The sequence below is a fragment of the Ovis canadensis genome, chromosome 1, assembly GCF_042477335.2.
Source record: "Ovis canadensis isolate MfBH-ARS-UI-01 breed Bighorn chromosome 1, ARS-UI_OviCan_v2, whole genome shotgun sequence".
Classification (NCBI taxonomy): domain Eukaryota; kingdom Metazoa; phylum Chordata; class Mammalia; order Artiodactyla; family Bovidae; genus Ovis; species Ovis canadensis.
In genome coordinates this window covers 173,708,420-173,732,219 of record NC_091245.1, presented here as the reverse complement: position 1 = coordinate 173,732,219, position 23,800 = coordinate 173,708,420, and the positions used below count along the sequence as shown (strand labels likewise).

The following is a 23,800-nucleotide window of genomic DNA, read 5'->3' as shown; positions in this document are numbered from 1 at the left end:
AGGTACTTTCGTTTCAAGAGTTACACTAAATTGTTATGTTTTATTCAGAGGACTGTCTTCTGCTTTAGATTGTTCTTAAGGCCAGTGCCAATATGTTATTTATCTTTGTGTTTCTTAGTACCTAGACATATATTAAGTGAAATAATAAATGCTCATGCATGTTCACATGGTCTGTGAGGGCAGTGGCCTGATTTTAAGCATCTTTTTCACTCCAGTCTGAAGACTTGGCTATGTCTGTGCAAAATACCAAATTACAGATTTTGCGCAGTTCTGTCTTCAGCTGAGGTTATAAACAAATACCACAGATCATTTTCACACAATAGCTGTCCTACTTGATTTTCTTCCACTCTGCTATCATTCTGTTGCCTCATTCTTTAAGTTATTCATTTTAAAAACATTTCATTCTCTCAACTCCATGAGTGACTGTCAGTCATTGTCCAGCATAAGGAATTAATTCTCTTTTATCTGCCATTTCAAATACTCTTCACCTTTCCCTTCTTTTACAACTATATTGTGAAATTGTTCCTGTCTGTCTGAAGCATATTACATTCTTCAAATTAGTAATGCTTCTATCAAAGCATAGAGAACCTAGCTGTTTGTATATTCCTGTTGTCATGGTGATATCTGCAGCTGGAATTTATAAGTAGCAGCATACTGAACATATAGAATGTATGTTTATTGTTTGTTTTATAAGTTTATTTAGTAATGCTAATCTTGCAGAAGCAAGAAGAACCTATAAATCTATAATATAGTGTTAGTTGCCTTTCTATTTTATGACTTTCACTAGAAGCTGTTTTAGGTTCTACTTGAAATTGTACCATTGCTTCAGTTCTCGAGCTGTCTGAATTTCTAGGATAATTGGATCTGAGTGAGCCCTTAGAGGAAGTCGTCCAGGGTGTGATTGGTAAGATCAAATCCTATCTGACTTTAGTCAGATCAAAGCTAAGAAAAGGTATCTGTTGCTAGGTCAGAATTTTGTTTCATTTTGCCAGAGGTGTAAAGAATCTCCACAGTTCCTTAGCAATTACTTTGACAAAACATACTATTCACAAAATACATAAATTACAAACAAATGAAGCTTTGGTACAAATAGATTGATAGACTGACCTAGTATATGAACTGAGATTAGTTTCCTTGGTCTTAAACATTATATTATCTTAAAACAATATTTAAAATTTTAGTGAGTGACCAGGTAAGAGAAAATCAGGTGTGACCAGAGGTCAAAGGAATTATTATTCCTTTATCTTTTTTTATACATCTTCCTGATGCTCCCACCTCTAATTAAAATACATATTGCTGATTGAAAACGTAATATATCATTTAATTCTTCCTTTTCCTAATGTGAAGAAAGGATCCATAGTACTCCTATTCTGAGCAAAGAGTTCATGTGTATAGATCACAGTGATTTTGCAGTGTTCTTAGGGTAGTATGACCTTTTTAATGTGACTTAGATTCCAACCACAGGGCTCAAGTCCATGCTGGACCTTAGTAAGGACAAAATTTACAATGAAAGTGAAATTCAAACATAGCCAGACATTTGAAATGTAGACCATGGTTTTCAAGTATGAGTGAGTTCTACCTCCTGAAGGTATTCAGAAATACGTGGGGATACTTTCATTGTCACAGTGACCGAGAGATCAAGGGAACCGCTGAGATTTAGTGGCTGGGGTCAGAGATGCCAGCATCCTCCAACCCATGGAACAGATCCATCTAAGAAAAATGACACTGATGCATGCTAGCGGTTCTTATCTCCTCCCGTGCAACACAGGCAAAGTCCTGAATGACAGTAAGCAGTCCACAGTCGCAGGTTATTGTGTGCCATGTAATGGCATTCTGTTTGCTCATTTTCTTAAAGCTCTCCATGCAAATGAGTAGCATTTTCTTTATTAATATGTGAATATCAAAGGAAAAAACTACCTTGTCCAAGTGTAATATGATATAGGGGACCTTGAAGACCCTGTCACGCATTCCTCAGAAGTAGTTTGAATGTGTGAGGAGGCAAGCACTTGATCTTGGACTTAGTTTTGAGTTGACCTCCTATGGTGTAGACTGTGAGCCCTGCAAGGCATGCTTTGCTCTTCTTTTCATTCTCAGAGACTTGCATAGTGCCTAACACACAGTGTAGGCCTTTGGGAAAGTTTTGTTTTTCAATTTTTTCATTGAGTTATCAGCGGTGACCCTGTTAACTATACAGTTCTTAAGAGAGCTATGGTCCCTGGCATCCAGCACTCTGGGTTCATGTTCCAGTTCTGCTCCTTAGTATTTGTGTGCCATCCATTGGTTATTTAACTCCCTATGCCTCAGTGACCTTGCCTGTGAAAACGTTAGGGTTGAGATTCAATGAGTTAATTAATGTAAAGCCATTAGAACAGTGCTGGTACATAGTAAACATTAAGTATCAGTTATTATTAACATTTTTCTTTATACAGTGTTATTCAAGACTCCTACCAGGGAAGGCAATGGCAACCCACTCCAGTAGTCTTGCCTGGAAAATCCCATGGACCGAGGGGCCTGGTGGGCTGCAGTGCATGGGGTTGCTAGGAGTCAGACACGACTGAGCGACTTCACTTGCCCTTTTCACTTTCATGCATTGGAGAAGGATATGGCAACCCACTCCAGTGTTCTTGCCTGGAGAATCCCAGGGACAGGGGAGCCTGGTGGGCTGCCGTCTATCGGGTCACACAGAGTCGGACACGACTGAAGTGACTTAGCAAGACTCCTACAATTATTGCTGTACTTCTGAGAATTAAATATTAGTATTTTTGAGATGTCTATAGAAGTATTTTTTCTTTTAGATACTATCATGTTTCATTGTTTAGAAAGAAACAGACATTACAATGGGATTGGTTTGGCAAGAGGTCAGCTGTATTTCTTTATTAATGTATACATAATTATGATGTCATCGGCCACATTAAACTTACTGTACAACTACCTTGTTGTACTAACAGTCACTAAGTACAGTGACTTAGTGTACAGTTACTAAGTCATGTCTGACTCTGCAATACCATGGACAGCAGCACCCCCCCCCCAGACTTCCCTGTTCTTCACTGTTTCCAAGAGTGCTCAAACACATGTCCATTGAATCAGTGATGCCATCCGACCACCTCATCCTCTGTCACCCCCTTTTCCTCCTCCTGTCAGTCTTTCCCAGCATCAGGATCTTTCCCAATGAGTCATTTCTTCGCACCAGGTGGCCAAAGTATTAGAGCTCCAGCATCAGTCCTTCCAATGAATATTCACGGTTGATTTCCTTCAGGATTGACTAGTTTGATTTCCTTGCAGTCCAAGGGACTCTCAAGAGTCTCTCCAGCACCACAATTTGAAAGCATCAATTCTTCGGTGCTCAAGACTTCATTATGGTCCAAGCTCTCCTATAGTACAACTACCTTGTAGGTTTAAAACTCAGAAAATGCGAAGTTGCCAGCATATCTGCTGAAATATTATCTTAAGGACTAAATAATTTAGATAAATTTACAACAGTCTTATTTTCTACAGAAGTATATTCAAATGATTAAGTACAGTGGATATATTTTTATAACTGATTCACTTTGCTATATAGCAGAAACTAACACAACATTGTAAATCAACTATACCTAATTAAATAAAATTAATTTTAAGAAACAATCCAGTACATATTCTCTCAAGTAGGATGAAGAACTTAAGTAACTAAACAGCAATTGCTTATTGTTCAAAGCAACTGTAGCAACTGTAGTTTGCAAGCATTAGGGCTTTCCCATGAGGGCATTTTTCGGTGGCTAGATAGAATTCCCTTAATTCCCAGGATGTTCTTGTTCCTTAGCCATTTTTATGGAAATATTTCTGAATTATATGTCACTCTTCCCTGACTTCTCAAAATTGGTTATGCAGCTGAATGAACCAAAGGGCATAAGAAGCCACTATAATCAACGTGATATACTTCTTAAAGCTTACATTTTGCTACAGGATTTAAGGGGAAGTTGCACACAGACAGTGGAACCATAGCTTTGAATTAATATCACATGTATATTTGGATCAGAATGCAAAACTCATATAAATGTTTAAAGTAAAATATGAAACTTCAAAGAAATTTCAGGTTTATGGAGGCTGGTCACAGGCTAGGAGATTATGTCCCTCTTCTAAAAGGCACTTCAGGGAGAAGCAGTATAACTCTAAGTAGTTAATAATGTTTAACATTTTAATGGAGAGGGCCCTTGGGGTTATTCCACTGTGAGGCTGTTTGCACTTCTTTAAAGTAGACCCTATTGGCAGTTTTATTGACTGTCTCCCTATCAAACCTCAAAGAGATGTTAGCTCTTAATCGAGTCAATATTCCTCCATGTGTAACTTTCTAACCATTTTCCTCCTCTTCATTGCTCGTAATTTGTAGTATCTAAAAAATTTACAGAAGCTATTAGTGGAATGTAAATAATAATAGTAATGTAAAATAGTAAACCTCAGTTTACACACAAATGTAATATCCATATTTTTAGTAAGTTAGCAAGGTGCTTATTTCTTGTTATTGTTCCTAGAGGAAGAAATGCAGAATTTTTCCTTTGAGATGACTTTTCTTTCTTTGATTGGTTTTTGTTTTTTTGGAAGACTTTTAGAGCAGTTTTAGGTTCACAGACAAATTGAGAGGGATGTACACAGATTTCTCATGTTCCCCCTGCCTCTCCACACATGGGTAGCCTCCCCCTATTATCAACACCCCCCACCAGACTCATACATTTGTCATAACTGATGAACCTGCATTGGCACATCATTACTGTCTAAAGTCCATAGTTTACAGTAGGGTCACTTGTGGTGCTGTATATTCTATAAGTTTGCAGAAATGTATTGTGTCAAGTATAGTATCATGCAGAGTATTTTCACTGCCCTAAAAATCCTGTGTTCTGCCTATTCATCTACCCACCAACCCCTCCAGCAACCATTGCTCTTTTTACTGTCTTAATAGCTTTGCCTTTTCCAGAATGTTATTATGGTTGGAATAATACCATATGTAGCCTTCTCAGATTAGCTTCATTCACTTGAATGTGAACTTGAACATGTAGTCGCTCAGTCTTGTTCCACTCTTTGCAACCCCATGGACTGTAGCCCGCCAGGCTCCTCTGTCCATGAGGATACTCCAGGCTAGGATACTGGAGTGGGTTGCCATTTCCTTCTCCAGGGGATCTTCCCAACCCAGGAACTGAACCTGGGTCTCCCATTTTGCAGGCAGACTCTTTAACCTCTGTGCCACCAGGGAAGCTCTTTCACTTAGTAGTATGCATTTAAATTTCCACTATGTCCTTTCCTAGCTCAATGTGGCTCATTTCTTTTTGCACTAATAATAATCCATTATTTGGTTGTATTACAGTTTGTTTATTACCCATTCACCTACTGAAGGACATCTTGGTTGCTTACAAGTTTTGGCAATTATGAATAAAACAATTATAAACATCTATATGCACTGTTTTGTGTGAACATGGGTTTTTAGCTCCTTTGGGTAAATATCAAGGAGCATGATGGCTACATTGTATGTTGAGTATGTTCAGTTTTGTAAGAAACCACCAAACTCTTCCAAAGAAGAATAAAATTTTTGTTTTTACCACCTCCTTATCAGCATTTGATGTCATCAGTGGTTTAGATTTCATAGTGATATCTCATTGTTGTTCTAATTTACATTTCCCTGATGACGTATGATGTGTAGCATCTTCTCGTATAGTGATTTTTCCATCTGTATTGTCTTTAGTGTAATATCTGATAAGGTCTTTGGCTCATTTGAAAAATCTCATTGTTAGTTTCTTATTGTTGAGTTTTAAGAGTTCTTTGTATATTTTAGATAACAGTCTTTTTTCAGACATATATTTTCCAAAGATTTTCTTCTAGTCTGTGGCATTTTTTATTTACTTGATAATTTCTTTCACAGAATAGAAATTTTTCATTTTAATGATGTCATGGATGGCAACTTTGGTGTTGTATCTCAAAAGTGATCATCAAAGTCATCTCATCTTTTAATATGGGACTTCTACCATATTATCTTCTAGGAGTTGTATAATTTTGCATTTTACATTTAGGTTTGTGGCCTATTTTGAGTTAATTTTTGTGGAAGAATAAGGTCTATGTCTAGAATTTTTTTGCATATGGCTGTCCTGTTCTTTAGCGCCAGTTGTTGAGAAGACTATGTTTACTACATTGTGTTACTTTTGCTCTTATGTCAGAGATCAATTGACTGTATTTTGGAGGATCTATTTCTGTTCCATTAATGTATTTGTCTGTTCTTCTGCCAATATCACAGAATCTTGGTTAGTGTAGCTTTTTGGTGGGTCTTGAAGTCAAGCAGTGTTGGCCTTCCAGCTTTGTCCTCCTTTGCTCTATTGCCTAGGGTCTTTTGTCTCTATCTAAACTTCAGAATCAGTTTAACGATATCTAAAATATTACTTGCTGGGATTTTAATTGGGATTGCATTCAATCTGTAGATCAAGTTGGAAGCACTTTTCTTTTTCACTACAAATTCTTCCCTGAATTCCTACGTATTGAGATTTCTTGAAGTGCAACTGTGGATAAGCAGTCTAAGCATGAAATGACCATATTATTTCTCTTATACCATGTTCCTCATGTAAGCATTTGTTATCCAAAAAGGAACAATGGTACAGTACTCCAAAATAGACAACACAATTCATTCAGATGTCTGTCTGAGCATTTTCAATATACCCTTTTAATATCTTAGCAATTCACCCAATTAATATCAAGACCATCCCATTATTTAAACATATTAGGCATTTGGTAATTACTTAAATATTAAATTAGACATTACAAATGACACATGGGTGTGTGTGTGTATAAATATTTCTGTAATGGATATCTTCTGAATAATATACTGCGTGGGCTGTTAAAATCTTGATTTTGTTATGTTTACAAATGACTATGAGTAAAGAATAACCAAAGGAATAGTTGGAATGAAAATAAAATGTTTTAATTCCACTTTATTAGAATATTTTACTTAGAATATTACATTTTCTATGATAAGTTTTATCAGTGTCCTTCATTAATTTTCATGTATTTAGAGAAATGTTGTCCTTTTAATCACCCTTATAATGCTTGTATCTACCTTGTTCAGACATGAAAATTCATTAAGTAAAAATCTTCTTAGAAATGCTATAAATTTGACTTTGATTATCACTGAGATTGTCAGAACGCTCATCTTATTAGTGACTGGAGAGATTTTTCTCTTATCCTGTTTTTAATAATAGCCTGGCAGGGTTTGAAGTTTCTTACCAGATGTTTTCCTATTTCCATAATAATGGATCTTATTAATAAGGCCTTTACAAAATCTCTCTTTAAAAGGTGTGGATAAAATGAAGAGTGACTAAAATACAATGAGTCCTCGATTATTTGTGGTAATTGCTGAGCATGCTGAGATGAGCTTTTGACTACTTCTTGGGCCTTTTCTCTCAGGATTTTCTGTTAAAATTGCATATTTAGATTTCTCTGTTCTTTGTGATAGTTATTCGTCTCCTATTCTAAGTGCTAAAGAATTCTGTAAATTTTGTCAGAAAAATAAAGAAGAACATTTTATTTTATGAAGCAAAGGGTGTGGAGAAATTGGTGAGTATGTAGACACATAAAAGAGTCAAATGTGGTCTTTAAATTTCTAGAGCCCCAGGACTCCAGTTTGTTAAAGGCAGCTCATCAACAACCAGTATTAAAGAACTTAAGAGAAATTGTTAGTTAGACAAATAGGCTGGTGTGATGATAATATCCCAAAGACAGAGATAGCCTGGTGTGCTGCAGTCCATGGGGTCGCAAAGACTCAGACACGATTGAGTGACTGAACTGAACTGATGATAATACAGGCAGGAATCAAGGCGCCCAGCTTTTGTATTTTAAAAGGAGTGGAAATGGGACAGGGGGTGGAAAGAGCATATATTCTGAAGTTCTGAAAACAAGGGTTGTTTTAGTTCAGTCATTCAGCTGTGTCTGACTCTTGTAACCCCATGGACTGCAGCACACCAAGCTTCCCTGTCCTTCACCATCTCTTGGAGCTTGCTCAAGCTCATGTCCGTTGAGTCGATGATGCCATCCAAACATTTTGTCCTCTGCTGTCCTCTTCTCCTGCCTTCAATCTTTTACAGCATCAGGGTCTTTCTAATGAGTTGACTCTTTGTATCAGGTGGCCAAAGAATTGGAGCTTCAGCATCAGTCCTTCCAATGAATATCCAGGACTGATTTCCTCTAGGATTGACTGGTTTGATCTCCTTGCAGTCCAAGGGACTCCAGAGTCTTCTCCCACACCACAGTTCAAAAGCATCAGTTCTTTGGTGCTCAGCCTTCTTTATGGTCCAGCTCTCACATCCATACACGACTACTGGAAAAACCATAGCTTTGACTATACAGACCTTTGTCGACAAAGTAATGTCTCTGCTTTTTAATATGCTGTCTAGGTTTGTCATAGATTTTCTTCCAAGGAGCAAGCGTCTTTTAATTTCATGGCTGTAGTCACCATCTGCAATGATTTTAGAGCCCCCCAAAATAAAGTTTCTCACTGTTTCCTTGACTGGATGCCATGATCCTCCTTTTTGATTGTTGAGTTTGAAGCCAACTTTTTCACTCTCCTCTTTCACCTTCATCAGGAGGCCCTTTAGTTACTCTTTGCTTGCTGTCATAAGGATTTCCATCTTCATATCTGAGTTTATTGACTTTTCTCCCTGCAATCTTGATTTAGCTTGTGTTTCATCCAGCCCGACATTTCATGTGATATACTCTGCATGCTAAGTTAGATATAAGCAGGTGTACAGCCTTGGTGTACTCCTTTTGCAATTTGGAACCAATCCATTGTTCCATGTCCGGTTCTGACTGTTGCTTCTTGACCTGCATACAGGTTTTTCGGGAGGCAGGGGAGATAGTCTGGGATTCCCATCTCTTCAAGAATTTTCCAGTTTGTTGTGATCCACACAGTCAAAGGCTTTGGCATAGTCAGTGAAGCTGAAGGAGATGTTTTTCTGGAATTCTCTTGTTTTTTTTTTCCTATGATCCAACAGATGTTGGCAATTTGATCTCTGGTTCCCCTGCTTTTTCTAAATCCAGCTTGAAAATCTGGAAGTTCTCAGTTCACGTACTATTGAAGCCTAGCTTGGAAATTTTTGATCATTACTTTGCTAGTGTGTGAGATGAGTGCAGTTTTGTGGTAGATTGAACATTCTTTGGTGCTACCTTTCTTTGGGGTTGGAATGAAAACTGTCCTTTCTCCTGTGACCACTGCCGAGTTTCCCAAATGTGCTAACATATTGAGTGCAGCACTTTAACACCATCATCTTTCAGGATTTGAAATAGCTCCAGAAAAATTTGAGAATAACTAAAATCAATATAAAGGGATGGAGTCGTTCAAATCAGCTAACCTATAACTTGAAAGGATGATTACATCCTTCATAGTTCTTACAGTTGCCTCTATATAAATGATTTTCTTTATACTGTACAATAAATTCTGTACAGTTAATTCTGTGTCCACATCCTACTTTCTACTTCCTACTTTCCTAGTTAATCTTTTCTAGCTTTCCATTTACTTGTTTAACCTAATACTGTGAACAGAAAGAAATGGAGTAACTAAAAAGGATTTCATGTAAGGCTATGCAAAAAGGATAAGATCCTTTTAAAAAACCATTGATTAGTATGCCTTTTTATTATACTAATTAATTTTATTTATTCATTAGAAGCTTAAAACCAGCAGTAGTAAAGTCTCTCCTTTAAAAATAAAATTTCTGCTATTAAAAAATTTAAAAGACAAAATAAGAAAAAAATTTTTCACTACTGTTAAAACAGATTAGAGGTTCACTATCCTAATATATACAGAGCTCTTTCAAATCACTGAGGGGTAAATAAAAGAATATGATAGATACTAGGCAAAGAATATAGTGTGAGCTGGCTTGTGAAGCATTGTATAAGACTTCTTTTCTTTTTAGACTTTCAAAGAGGAAGGGAAAAATATAATTGATTGACCTTTAATGTGACCATTTACTAAAAATGTTCACAAATATTCATAGTTAGCATTTGAGTTTTCCCAGCAATAAAAGTTAATACAAAGTTTCCCTATTCTAGTTTCAGAATTGTTCACAGAGACAACAAAAAGGCTTCAGCAAAGAAAAAGGCATTATTATTTAAAGGGCACTATTAGACTCTCTACTCTGACATGGGAATTTTGATGTGATTTAGGAGAACTCTGGAAAATGAATAAGTTATGGTAAATTTAGACCACATAATCAATAAAGGTAAAAAAAAATTCTTTCTTCACTACTGATATACACTCCATTAAATACTTATGACTAAACCAACTTACAGATACTATAATGCTTCAAAATACAGTAGTCTTTCAGTAGAAAATCACTTTGAGAGTGTAGTATGAACTATTCTTAAGATTTGCTTCAGATTACATCCACAGAATTGTGGAGAGGGTGCTTGTCTGGAGGAGTGTAGATGTTCAGGATTACTGCTGCACCATACACCTTGGTTTGGATGTCTGTCTGAGTATTTTCAGTATAGTCTTTCAGTATCTTAACAATTCACCCAATTCAAAACAAGTGCATCCCATTACTTAAAAATACTAGGAATTTCAGTTTAGTTCAGTTGCTCAGTCGTGTCCAACTCTTTACAACCCCGTGAACCGTAGCACACCAGGCCTCCCTGGCCATCACCAACTCACGGAGTCCACCCAAACCCATGTCCATCGAGTCCGTGATGCCATCCAACCATCTCATCCTCTGTCGTCCCCTTCTCCTCCTGCCCTCAGTCTTTCCCAGCATCAGCGTCTTTTGAAATGAATCAGCTCTTCGCATCAGGTGGCCAAAGTATTGGAGTTTCAGCTGCAACATCAGTCCTTCCAATGAACACCCAGGACTGATCTCCTTTAGAATGGATTGGTTGGCTCTCCTTGCAGTCCAAGGAACTCTCAAGAGTCTTCTCCAACACCACAGTTCAAAAGCATCAATTCTTTGGCGCTCAGCTTTCTCTATAGTCCAACTCTCACATCCATACATGAGCCCTGGGAAAACCATATCCTTGACTAGAGGGACCTTTGTTGACAAAGTAATGTCTCTGCTTGTTAATATGCTATCTAGATTGGTCATAACTTTCCTTCAAAGGAGTAAGCGTCTTTTAATTTCATGGTTGCAGTCACCATCTGCAGTGATTTTGGAGCCCAGAAAAATAAAATCAGCCACTGTTTCCATTGTTGCCTCATCTGTTTGCCATGAAGTGATGGGACCAGATGCCATGATCTTCGTTTTCTGAATGTTGAGCTTTAAGCCAACTTTTTCACTCTCTTCTTCACTTTCATCAAGAGGCTTTTTAGTTCTTCTTCACTTTCTGCCATAAAGGTGGTGTCATCTCCATATCTGAGGTTATTGATATTTCTCCCGGCAATCTTGATTCCAGCTTGTGCTTCCTTCAGCCCAGCATTTCTCATGATGTACTCTGCATAGAAGTTAAATAAGCAGGGTGACAATATGCAGGCTTGACATACGCCTTTTCCTATTTGGAACTAGTCTGTTGTTCCATGTCCAGTTCTAACTCCTGCTTCCTGACCTGCATACAGATTTCTCAAGAGGCAGGTCAGGTGGTCTGGTATTCCCATCTCTTTCAGAATTTTCCACAGTTTATTGTGATCTACACAGTCAAAGGCTTTGGCATAGTCAATAAAGCAGAAATAGATGTTTTTCTGGAACTCTCTTGCTTTTTCGATGATCCAGCAGATGTTGGCAATTTGATTTCTGGTCCCTCTGCCTTTTCTAAAACCAACTTGAACATCAGGAAGTTCATGGTTCACTTATTGCTGAAGCCTGGCTTAGAGAATTTTGAGCATTGCTTTACCAGCGTGTGAGATGAGTGCAACTGTGCAGTAGTTAGCATTCTTTGGCATTGCCTTTCTTTGGGATTGGAATGAAAACTGACCTTTTCCAGTCCTGTGGCCATTGCTGAGTTTTCCACATTTGCTGGCATATTGAGTGCAGCACTTTCACCACATCATCTTTCAGGATTTGAAATAGCTCCACTGGAATTCCATCACCTCCACTAGCTTTGTTCATAGTGATGCTTCCTAAAGCCCTCTTGACTTCACATTCCAGAATGTCTGTCTCTAGGTGAGTCTGAGTGACCACACCATCATGATTATCTGGGTCATGAAGATCTTTTTTTATAGTTCTTCTGTGTATTCTTGTCACTACTTCTTAATATCTTCTGCTTCTGTTAAGTCCATACCATTTCTGTCCTTCATTGAGCCTGTCTCTGCATGAAATCTTCCCTTGTTATCTCTGATTTTCTTGAAGAGATCTCTAGTCTTTCCCATTCTATTGTTTTCCTCCATTTCTTTGCATTGATCACTGAAGAAGGCTTTCTTATCTCTCCTTGCTATTCTTTGGAACTCTACATTGAATGGGTATATCTTCCCTTTTCTCCTTGGCTTTTTGCTTCGCTTCTTTTCTCAGATATTTGTAAGACCTCCTCAGACAGCCATTTTCCTTTTTTGCATTTCTTTTTCTTGGGGATTTGGTATGGTTTAAATGTTAAATTAGTCATTAAAGCAGAAGTCAAGTTCTGATGGTGACAGTGGGCCGTTAACTCTCAGAATTCTCCTTCCTGTTCCAGGTAATTAAGGAAGCAGGCAGATAGTTGTGGAAGAAAAATGCGTGGTAGAGCATAGACAGGCTTTGCAGTGAATGCACCTTGTTGTTGTTCACTTGCTAAGTCATGTCCTACTCTCTGTGGCCCCATGGACTGCAGCACACTAGGCTTCCCTGTCCTTTGCTATCTCCTGGAGTTTGCTCGGTCTCCATTGATGTTCATTGAGTTGACGATGCCATTCAACCATCTCATATTCTGTCACCCCCTTCTCCTGTGAATGGACCTAGCACTGAAAAATTTCTCTCCAAGTAACTGAAACAGTGACATGCTCTGTATTCTCTGCATGTGTTTGTATATATGTAAAACGTACATAAGATAACTTTGTTTCTTGAATCTTTTTTTGTAAAGAATAATAACCAGATCAGTTTCACTAGTTCTCAAATAATGTAATTTATCCTTAATGGGAATTGGGTAGAATTAGATTTCTGGTGACCTCTCCTGATCTGAGTTGCTTTATACTGCGATTCTTGTAGTTTGACATCAGGATTTTTTTCTGTTGTGTGATCATTTTTGATTGGTTTTACTCCGTCAGGTTCAAATTCATGACCATCTGAGGCTCCATGGCCTTTGGGGTAAAGCTGTTGTTTTACTAGTAAGGGTGACTAGCTGCATTAAAATCAGGTTATGACTCTAGAGTTTCTACTTTTTTTCCTTCAATTAAGTAACAGTCGAATGTTTTGCCTTATCACAAGGTAAGAGATATAAAGAGAACCATGAAATGAATAAAAAGAAAATGTTCTTAAGATTTGCATGTGAAAGTACATCAACATTTATTGACCTGTTTTTCAGTTATTTGGCAGAGAGTAGAGAGGCAGAGAATTGATAGTTTGGTGATTTCATGACAATATTCAGGTATACCTGAAATATAGTGTGGAAGCTTCTGCTCAGACATGCTTATTTTAAAAGAGCAAGTCCCAACTCCTTTGATGTGGGCTTCACGTAGTAACTTTCTTGCAAAGAGTAGAGTAAGGGAAAGGGTAGTAAAAGTAATTTTATAGTGTAGCAACCCTGACAGTCAATGCCTTAACCAGGTAGTCAAGGTCAGCGTCAGTAGCGATGAAATCACATTGATAGTGTAGACCCTTGATGTGATGTGATTAAAGTGTTAGTTGATCAACATGGTCTTCCTCCTAGAAACCCATAGGGCTAGTCTTAGTCGTAAGAAAAAAATCAGACAAACCTCAATTTTAGTAAATTAAAAACGAAAACCTTTCATGATGTAACTTAGTGTGGATGTGAACACAAATTTATTATCTCATCTCAGTTAAGGAAATTTCTCACTGCTGCTAGAGTTGAAATTAAATTGACAGTTGACATTGACTACTCTTGTAAAGGTGAGTAATGTTAGGGGGAAAATGGCTTAAACACAAGCTTAAATTCTTCATAAATACTCACACTAGGAAACAGATGAATATCAAAGCATGTTAGATTAATATTAAGTATCAAGCATAAGCCTAGATCTCCAAATAAATAGGTAGTAACTTAGCCTTGAAAAGAAAACTGCCTGGTATTTCAGAATAGAATATTGTTTAATTAGGATAACTTTTATATCAAATATGGAAATCAGGGTATGTCTGATGCACACACATACACACACTCTTTCGAAATAAGAAAGGTTACATGACAGTGAATTCGCTCAGTTGTATCTGATTCTTTGTGACCCCATGGACTGTAGCCTACCATGTTCCTTGGTCCGTGGGATTCTCCAGGCAAGAATATTGGACTGGGTTGCCATTTTCTTCTCCAGGAGATCTTCCTGACCTAGGGATTGAACCGGGTCTCCTGCATTGTAGGTAGACGCTTTACTGTCTGAGCCACCAGGGAAGTATATACATACATACAAATCAGAAGGATTACATACATACATACAAATCAGTACTTATTGATGGCTTTTTGGTGCTCTTTTATCTACCAGATAACATGGAGACCCTGTAATAGTATCGTGTTTTAGAAGTACAGAGTTTCCTAGGTTTAATTGTTTTTAAAGAACATTTAACTTGAGGATTTAATTTCTATGTGAAGACTTAGGGGGAAATATTTGTTCTTAAACCTGTTTATTATAAATATACAACTTAAGAAAAACCTGTCTGATTGTATTCATTAAAGTAGATTATACATTAGATATTATACATATTTTATATGGAACAGAAAGATTTGTACACTAAGAAGATTCTATAACACCTAAGAAACAGCTAAGAAAATTCTATAACATAGATAACCAAGAGCAATGTGCATCACTGCATTGTGTTTTTCTGGAGACGGGTTTCTAGAAGAAGGCCTGCATTTGATTGTCTTCAAACTGCACTTCGGCTGCGTTTTTCCTCGGCCCCTTGTGCAATATGTAGGAGAAACTAATCTGTTTATTCTTTACATAATACTGCCCTTGGGGGAACAATGTGTGCTCTTTCCATCTATTAATCAGAGTAAACTAAGTGAGTTTATTTTAACAGATGTTCAATGGCAGATCCCTTCTCAAAACCAAATGTCTTAAGAGCTGAAAGGTACACACTTCACACATCACATAAGCAGCATCATTCTCTTTCTGTATTCTAGTGCACTGACAGGCAGAATTCCCCAGTCACATCACCTGGGTCGTCTCCCCTGGCACAGAGAAGAAAGCCACACCCAGACCCCCTCCAGATCCCTCATCTAAGCCTCCCACCAGTGCCTCCTCGCCTGGACCTAATTCAGAAAGGCATAGTTCGGTCTCCCTGTGGCAGCCCAACTGGTTCACCAAAGGTAAATCAATATTGCTAGAAACACAGATAATAGTTTTATGTGATGATTATTGATGGCTCAGGTTTTTAAATCTCCATTAATCATATTTCTTATGCTCTCGTGTATGAGCTACTTTGATGGGTTTCTCATTTTGTGTATAGCAATTCCACTATTATATTCCTTGCCTTTATTACTGTAAGAGTTGCATAATTATTCAAAGAAAGCACGTCTGTAACAGCCCCCTGATTTGCTAAAATAAACAGTAGAGTAAGTATAGTTATTCTGTAAAATGGATTTAAAAGGTCATTATATGTATTAAAATAAATTGCATGTTCTTATTAAATGATATTTTATACTCATTTTCATAGTGTCTTGACAAGAAAAATGTTATGGAAGTGTATTTGCATAAAGGCTTAAGATGTGATAAATTATCACCCATGTTTCAAGGTGACTCAGAAGAGGGAATTGTATGTACCTTTTATATATGAAGGAATTAGTTACAAAGAATTAGAGTATTTTCAAAGTAATTATGTTACTCTTTAATATTAAAGACATAATTCTATCTGTACATTTAAGCCCACAGTTTATTTTAGTTCTGTGCAGATTTTTTTTTTCTAAATTTGATAAGGGAATATTTTGCTTTATTAAATATAAGATTTTAAACATTAATTCCATTTGGTGATATGCTTTACAGCATAAAACTAGTTGGAAACACAGTGTTTTAGTAGTACTGGATTTTTCTACATTACAATTAGCATAGTTTTAAGATCATATTAAGACTTTTTAGGATGTTACTTAGTCAGAATTATGTAAACACAACACATTCCTTTTTTCTGCAGTATTTTCTAACAATGAAAGCACAAATCATTTGTCAGATGAACTGTGTAAATGAAAATAAAGCCTGCGAAAGTCACATAGATCAGTTTAGCAGCTTATTTCCTTTATATTTCCATATAAGAACAAACTGTTTTTTTTCCCCAAGGATCAGTACAATTCAAGTAAGGTCTATGAGTAACGCTGCTCTATTATTTGTGATTTTTCATTCTTCTGGTGTGTGTGTGTATGCTCAGTCACGTCCGACTCTTTGCAGCCTCACGAACTATAGCCTGCCCAGGATCCTCTGTCCGTGGAATTTTCTAGGCAGGAATACTGGAGTAGGTTACCATTTCCTGCTCCAGGAGATCGTTCCCAACTAGGGATCGAACCCGCGTGTCCTATGTTGGCAGGTGGATTCTTTACCACTAGCGCCACCTAATGACTGATAAAGAACGAGAGCACATCTTGCCCTTGTCAGTTGCTTTGTATTATAGAGGTGAAAACAAAACTAACAAAACCAACATTTTCTGTTTTTCAGAGATGTTGCAAATCAAAGCGCTCTTTTAAAAAGCAGAACAACTTCTTGATGGTTTCTGCTGTCTCTCTTAAATCATAGAAATGTGCAAATGAAATACTTAATGACTCATTATTTTAATGTCAACTGGTCAGAATCATCATATAATTTTGATATTCTGCTGCTTTTTTTCCTGCAGTCGTTATAATCCTAAATTTTGAGTTTACATATTCATTTTTTACAAAGAAATCTTAGTGAGATATATTTGAGTCTTTCATAATTTTTTAAACTTTCATTACTTGGTGATAAAAGAAATTCATTAAAAGAAGGCACGGGAATCTAATAAAGCTCTAGTATGGCTTAGAAAACAAAAGCAATAATATGTTCTCCTGGAAGGTATTTCAGTGCCTAATTGAAACACCTTTTCTTTTTTCCTCTTGTGTTTCTCCAGTCTTCTCCTTGCATGGTGAGAAAACAAGATAAACCACTCCCAGCCCCACCACCGCCCTTAAGAGACCCTCCTCCCCCTCCACCCGAGAGACCTCCCCCAGTGCCCCCTGACAACAGACTGAGTCGTCACTTCCATCACGTGGAGAGTGTGCCTTCCAGAGACCAGCCCATGCCTCTTGAAGCCTGGTGCCCACGGGATGTGCTGGGGACTAATCAGTCGGTGGGATGTCGCCTCCTTGGGGATGGCTCTCCGAAGCCCGGAATCACGGCGAGTTCCAATGCAAATGGACGGCATAGTCGGATGGGCTCTGACCCAGTGCTTCTCCGGAAACACAGACGCAATGACTTGCCTTTAGAAGGAGCCAAGGTAAGAAATACACAAAGAAGCAGCTAAACAACCTGCTTATCATCTTCTGATAGGAGGTAGTATAAAAGGTTGGGCCGTGGTTTTTTGTGTCTAGTGTGACATTTCCCTGCAAGTCTTTAATTATCTGCAAGTTATAAATAATCAGAAGCTTATTAAAACTTGAACCTAAAGGAAGTCAGGAAGAAGAGTATAAATAATGATTTAATTTTCATAGGAAGATACTAGACAATTTGCCAGAAGTTTAGTATACCTTCTCTTATTTCATCGGCATAATATTTTCCCATTAATAAATTGTCATGGGAGAATTAGCACTTTTTTGACTCTTCTGAGAAAATGGGAAAAGTGTGGGAAAGTGCTAGTCACTCAGTTGTGTCCGACTCTGCGACACCATAGACTGCATTCTACCGAGCTTCTCTGTCCATGGAATTCTCCAGGTAAGGGTACTGGAGTGGGTTGCCATTCCCTTCTCTGAGGAATCTTCCCAACCCAGGGATTGAACCCGGGTCTCCTGCATTGCAGGCAGACTCTTTACTCTCTGAGCCACCAGGCAATCCCAACTCTTCTAGTTCCATCTAATTTGAAAAAGTGCTGTATTATTATAGCATATCGGCAATCAGTCCTTGGAATTATTGTTGCCTGGGAGAGTATACCTTAGACAGGTAAATTAAACTTCTCACATACATCAAAACACCAAGTTTTTTAGTTCACTGTTACAGAGCAAGCTCTTTCTCTGTAATACTGAAAGAGACCCTCACACATAATGAGTAACACGATATATATTACCACTGTCAGTTACATGTACAGGAAAGAATTTAAGCACACAGGAAACCAAAGAGGCAACAGCAGAAATCATTGAGTGTAGACCCCTCAGTGGGCCCTTGACAGAGCTGTCCTGTCATGTTTCCTGGTATTTGCTTCCATGATGTTTTTGACTCTGGGATTAGATTGTCACCATCTTCCTTCAGCTGCAGAAGGCTTTGCCTCTTTTGAAGACTGTAATGTTAAAGTGTTCCTATCTCTTTTGATCTTCAGTTGTTATTTTAGGGGAGTAGACTGTTCCTTCCAGACGATTGTTTGTAGTGGGTGAGTTAATCAAGAAACAAGTGTGAAAAATGGCTTGCACTAAATTCCTCTGTGTATGTGCACAGATGTGTGTGCATGCACATGTGTGAAGGAATACTTTGTATAATATTATTAGTTTTCCTAATAATTAAGTATTATTAGAGTGGCCAGGATAGCAGGGGTCAAAACTGTCTACTCTGGCACTCAAAACAAAGGGGAAGGGTGGTGACAGTTTGCAGAAAGTTTTTGTTAGTGCCTCCTGTTGGTATCTTCAGTCTTTCATCTATTATAAATATGAAGATCTGTAAAGATTTTCTCCAAGGTCATGTAAAGGTGATGTAAATGGAAGAGATAGCACTTGTAAAAGCATTTTTATAATATTCTCTAAAAATGGAGACTTTATCCTCAAAAGTATGTTTCTACAACCTAGAATCTTGATAAGAATGACTTGTCTTTTTTTCCAGTGATTTTTCCTCCCTTTAGTCTCTATTACTTTTCATTCATACATGGTCACACTTGACTTCAAGAGAATGTTCAGACAAGCTCTGACATGAATAGTTATATCTTAGCAACATATTACAACTTATTTCCTGAATGAACTTGAGAAATACTTAAAATATAATAATTATACTATCCAGTTCATTGAAGACCTCTTGTTTCAGGGTTTTTCTTAGATAATATGTTATGTAATCTTAACACTAATATAATCTTGCCCTTCTAAGCCCTAGAACATAGGCTATTAATTTTTCTGTGAATCGTGGTAGTTTTTAAAATTAGAGTTATAATTGCTTATAGGTAGGGAATTTTATTTTATTGTATTAACTATAATTAACTATAGGTATAACAACTTCATGTATAATAGTGATTTCAGCTATAAAGATTCCTTTACATGTTTTTTTCTGTGAACTTTCATGTCCTTGTCTTTGATACATGTTAATATCCCAGAGGACATTGAATAAATTGCAAACTTTCCCTCTTATTGAAAGCTGAATCTATTTAGTTCTATCTAAATAATCCTAATTAAAATTCTTTAGGGTCTAATCTCATATGTTATGTGTATTAGCATTGCAGTGCTTATAGTCTCAAATTTAATTACATGTTAAAACTAGACTGAATATTTTAACCCAAATTAGACATGTAAGATTTCTCATTTCAGTCTAGTTGTTTGACTCTTAAGGCAGATTATAAAGAAAGATTTATATATAATGTATTAAATGCCATAAAACAGAGCATGTCTGCCCTTAGTCTCCTTTTTTATTATCTTTTTAAGGAAACATAGTTCCACTTTGGCAGACCACAGAGCATATAACAACTGACATAAAGTGGAAAAAGCCTAATTCTTCTCATTTCACTGTTGGGAGACGTAAGAGTCTGACTTCAGCAGGTGGAAGAATGAGTCCATCTAGAATCCTGTAGTTCCTTTCTGCATGACCTTGGATTGGAGTTTGTTTCTCATTTTATGTCTTTGTAGTTCCTCAATCCAGACTGATTTAATTACTTAATATATATTTGTAAATACTTTCTACATGCAAGACTTTCCAGGCGATTAGGGTAATCAGTTTCCCAGTGTTCTCGCTCCTTTCAAATTTAACAAAGTGTTTTTGTAGAAGAGTATCTGTTCAACTGCTTTAGTCAGAAGTAAAAATGATAAGGCAAATCAGATAGCTGCATTTTAACAAAAAATCTGATCAACACAGATCAGCCATGCTCTGGAATCAGGCCTGAATTTTACTTCCTGCTCTAGAACTTACTGGCTTCATGTGTACAAGCAACTTACTACATCCTTGCCCCCAATTCCACTTACTTCCCTTACTTTATGAAATGAACCAAGAATAGTACTTCATTTCTAGGGGAATAGTTATCTATTCCCTCCAGATATCTAAATCTCCATATCCCTTGGTTCTGGAATAAAACCAAACTAGGTAGGGAGTTCATTTTCATTTACAATAATTCTCCTTATTTTTGGTTTTAGTTTAAAACCGAAATCATTATCTCTTTCTCCCCTTCCTCTCTCCTTTTATTCAGCATAGTTCCTAATGAATACTCCAAAGGCACTCTATAACTGATTGCTGAGTTATTACAGTGCTGAAACTGATGATGGAGGTGGGCAGTGGGCACGAGTCAGGCAGGAAAGGGCTTGGAGGATGAGGACGGTAATGGTACACTAACAGGATGAGAGGTCTTTTTTTTTTAAAATGTTTTGTTCCAGCACTGGCTTTCAGCCAAAAGTAGAATGTTAATTATTGTGTGTGTGTTTAAAATAGGATTTTTTATTCTTTTAAACAAGCAGTCATTATACATAGGTAGTCACAGTAAGAGGGAGACAAAGGAGAAGGGATGAAGGACTGGAGAATGATTTTGATTTAAGAAGACTCATATATTAATGAAAATGCTAAGTGTTACAATGTATCCTCACCCTATATACATTGTGTACAGTTTTTAAAAACTATTTTAAAAAACATATTATCCTGGGAATAAAGGGTATAGGGACTTGGATACTTGGAGACTGATGTATTATCTTCATATAACCCAATGTATTTTCTTAATTGTCTCCAAACGTAAGAAAATAATGTTTTTGTGTCAAATAGTAACAACTATCATTCAGACTTGTTTTATTAAAGGAAATTTCTCAAATATCATCTTCCCTTTTTAAAGGTAAGAAAATTTAGATGAGTACTAAAAATTTAAAGTTAAGTGTACATATGGAGCACCATAAAGGGAATTCATAAAACTGAACATTCTGTAAATGCAGTGAGGACTTGTTCCCCTTTGTCGTGTCCTCTGTCGACGCGCCAGCCCCCGTCATCCATTAGAACTATTTGCACTTTTTATTTGCATCTTCACTAGATAAATGGTGACGGCAGCAAGAATAAATTAAATGCTAATTGCTCTTTTTGCTAACTGTAGAGAGCTCTAAGGGAAAAAAAAAAAGCCCTCTAATTCATAGTTAAAATGGAGTGTAAGAATTTTCTGTGACTTTCATTTACTCCCCATTCTCTTCTCCCCTCCCACCTAGCATAATCAAGTTAGCTAAGGTACTACTCTCCTTTTTACATGAAACTTGCAAGCCAAGAGTTATCAGATTGCTTTATTTTATTGGTCTGAGATTTCTTTCCTGTAGGACTGTTTCTATGCCCTCAAATTCCACCCCCATTATGAACCTGTTCCTTACTTCATATTATGAATATGAATAGATATTTATTATTGCTGGTTCGTGTGTTTTAATTATCTGAGGTAAAAATATTCACACTAAATGTTTTAAGATATTGGGAGCTTGAAATGCATCTGCTTATGTACAGATACTGACACTGTGTCCAACTGTCTTTATTTGTTCCTCTTAAAAGATTAAGAATGCCACTGTTTCTTATGTGACTAAACACTATCTCTGGCTTGTCATGTTACTTCAAGTGACATCGTTCTAAAATGACCCTGTGCACAGAATCTGTTGAAGATACTGCTAGATAAATACATGGAATGATTCCTCTTTTTGATATTGTGGCTTTTGCTATTTTGGTAGAGAGGCACATGTTTATAAGAATGACCTTAAACTTATCTGTGAATCTCAAGTGTTGTCTTTCAGAGAATATGTCCTCTGTGTCCAGTGTTGCAGTTTTAATCTAATGTTGTTGGAGGATAAATTACAGCGTGTTTTCGGTTTTGTGCACTTGTGGGTTTACATGTGTGGGATGGGGAAAAGGAGGTTGTGTTTCAGATTTTGTATGTTAAAAAAGCTTTTTCTTAATTGTGCTAGCATTATCACAGTAGTGTTTTCCCTACATCTCCAGGGCCCCAAATGCTTTAATGTTAATTTTTAGGTGATATCTGAGCCATAAGAAAACATTTCAAACTTCAAAGTTAGGATGAATGGCATGTAAAAAATATTAATTTTAATATTTATTAAAATATTAATTTTGAGGCATGTAGAAAAATATTAATCTAGGGTAACCTAGAGTTGATAATAAATTTTGTGATAACTCATATTATACTTCTTCCACAAGTGTAGATTCCCCTTAATAAGTATTCTTATTCCTTCAACCTCTTTGAGTTAAATGAGTAGGATATTCAAGACACTGAGAATACAAAAGAAATCAAGCAGAGTCTAGTGAGGATGAGACAGATACACAGCTACCTAACAGATGAGGCCTAAGAGAAGCATCTAGAAAATACAATGTGGGATCTCCAAGGCAGGAAAACATTCTAATTGAGATGCAGGGTAGAAGAAGGACTAAAGAAAGAGACTCTCTTCCTGCAAGAGAGTCACTGGTTACTGACCTTAAAGATCAGTAGGTACTGTTTGTGTAGACAGGGCAGGAAGGAGAAGCATGTGAGAGGGAACGTAAGCACAGTGCAGGAAGTGGATGCTGGACAGACCAGTGCATGCAGAGAATGAGCACAGTCGGTCAAACCACGGCAGCGAAAAATGAAAGCAGTTATGAAGTATCTTATATTCTATACTATGTTGTTTTTAATTTGGTAGACAAAACAGTGCTTTTAAAGCTTTTTTGGAATAGGAATGATAGGATCAGAATATTTTTGTTGTTATTCACTTGCTCAGTTGTGTCCGACTCTTTGCGACTCCATGGACTGCGATATACCAGGCTTCCCTCTCCTTCATTATCTCTCAGAGTTTGTTCATTTCCATTGAGTCAACGATGTTATCTAACCCTCTCATGCCCTGTCATCCCCTTCTCCTCCTGTCCTCAATCTTTCCCAGCATTAGGGTCTTTTCCAGTGAGTGGGCTCTTTGTATCAGGTGGCCAAAGTATTGAAGTTTCAGCTTCAGCATTGGTCCTTCCAAGGAACATTCAGGGTTGATTTCCTTTAGGATTGACTGGTTAGATATCCTTGCTGTCCAAGGGACTCTCAGGAGTCTTCTCCAGCACCAGAGTCCAAAAGCATCAATTCTTCAGTGCTCAGCTTTCTTTATACTCCAACTCTCACATCTGTACATGACTACTGGAAAAACCATGGCTTTGACTAGATGGACCTTTGTTGTCAAAGTAATGTCTCTGCTTTTTAATATGCTGTCTAGGTTGGTCATAACTTTTCTTCCAAGGAGCAAATGTCTTTTAATTTCATGGCTGCAGCCACCATCTGCAGTGATTTTGGAGCCCAAGAAAATAGAGTCTGTCACTGTTTCCATTGTTTCCCCATCTATTTGCCATGAAGTGATGAGACCATATGCCATGATCTTCATTTTTTAAATGTTGAGTTTTAAGCCAACTTTTTCATTCTCCTCTTTC

The 23,800-nt window shown here is 37.2% G+C and overlaps 1 protein-coding gene across 8 annotated transcripts in view; it reads left to right on the top strand.

The window, feature by feature from the left end:
- The window catches only part of CBLB (Cbl proto-oncogene B), a 222,049-nt gene that overhangs the window by 150,676 nt on the left and 47,573 nt on the right, over positions 1 to 23,800 (top strand). For all 8 annotated transcript variants that reach the window (XM_069579132.1, XM_069579103.1, XM_069579143.1 and 5 more), the window contains exons 11-12: positions 15,184 to 15,369; positions 17,130 to 17,495. In XM_069579132.1, the coding sequence (XP_069435233.1) occupies positions 15,184 to 15,369; positions 17,130 to 17,495 (552 nt within the window). The remainder of the gene's footprint in view (positions 1 to 15,183; positions 15,370 to 17,129; positions 17,496 to 23,800) is intronic.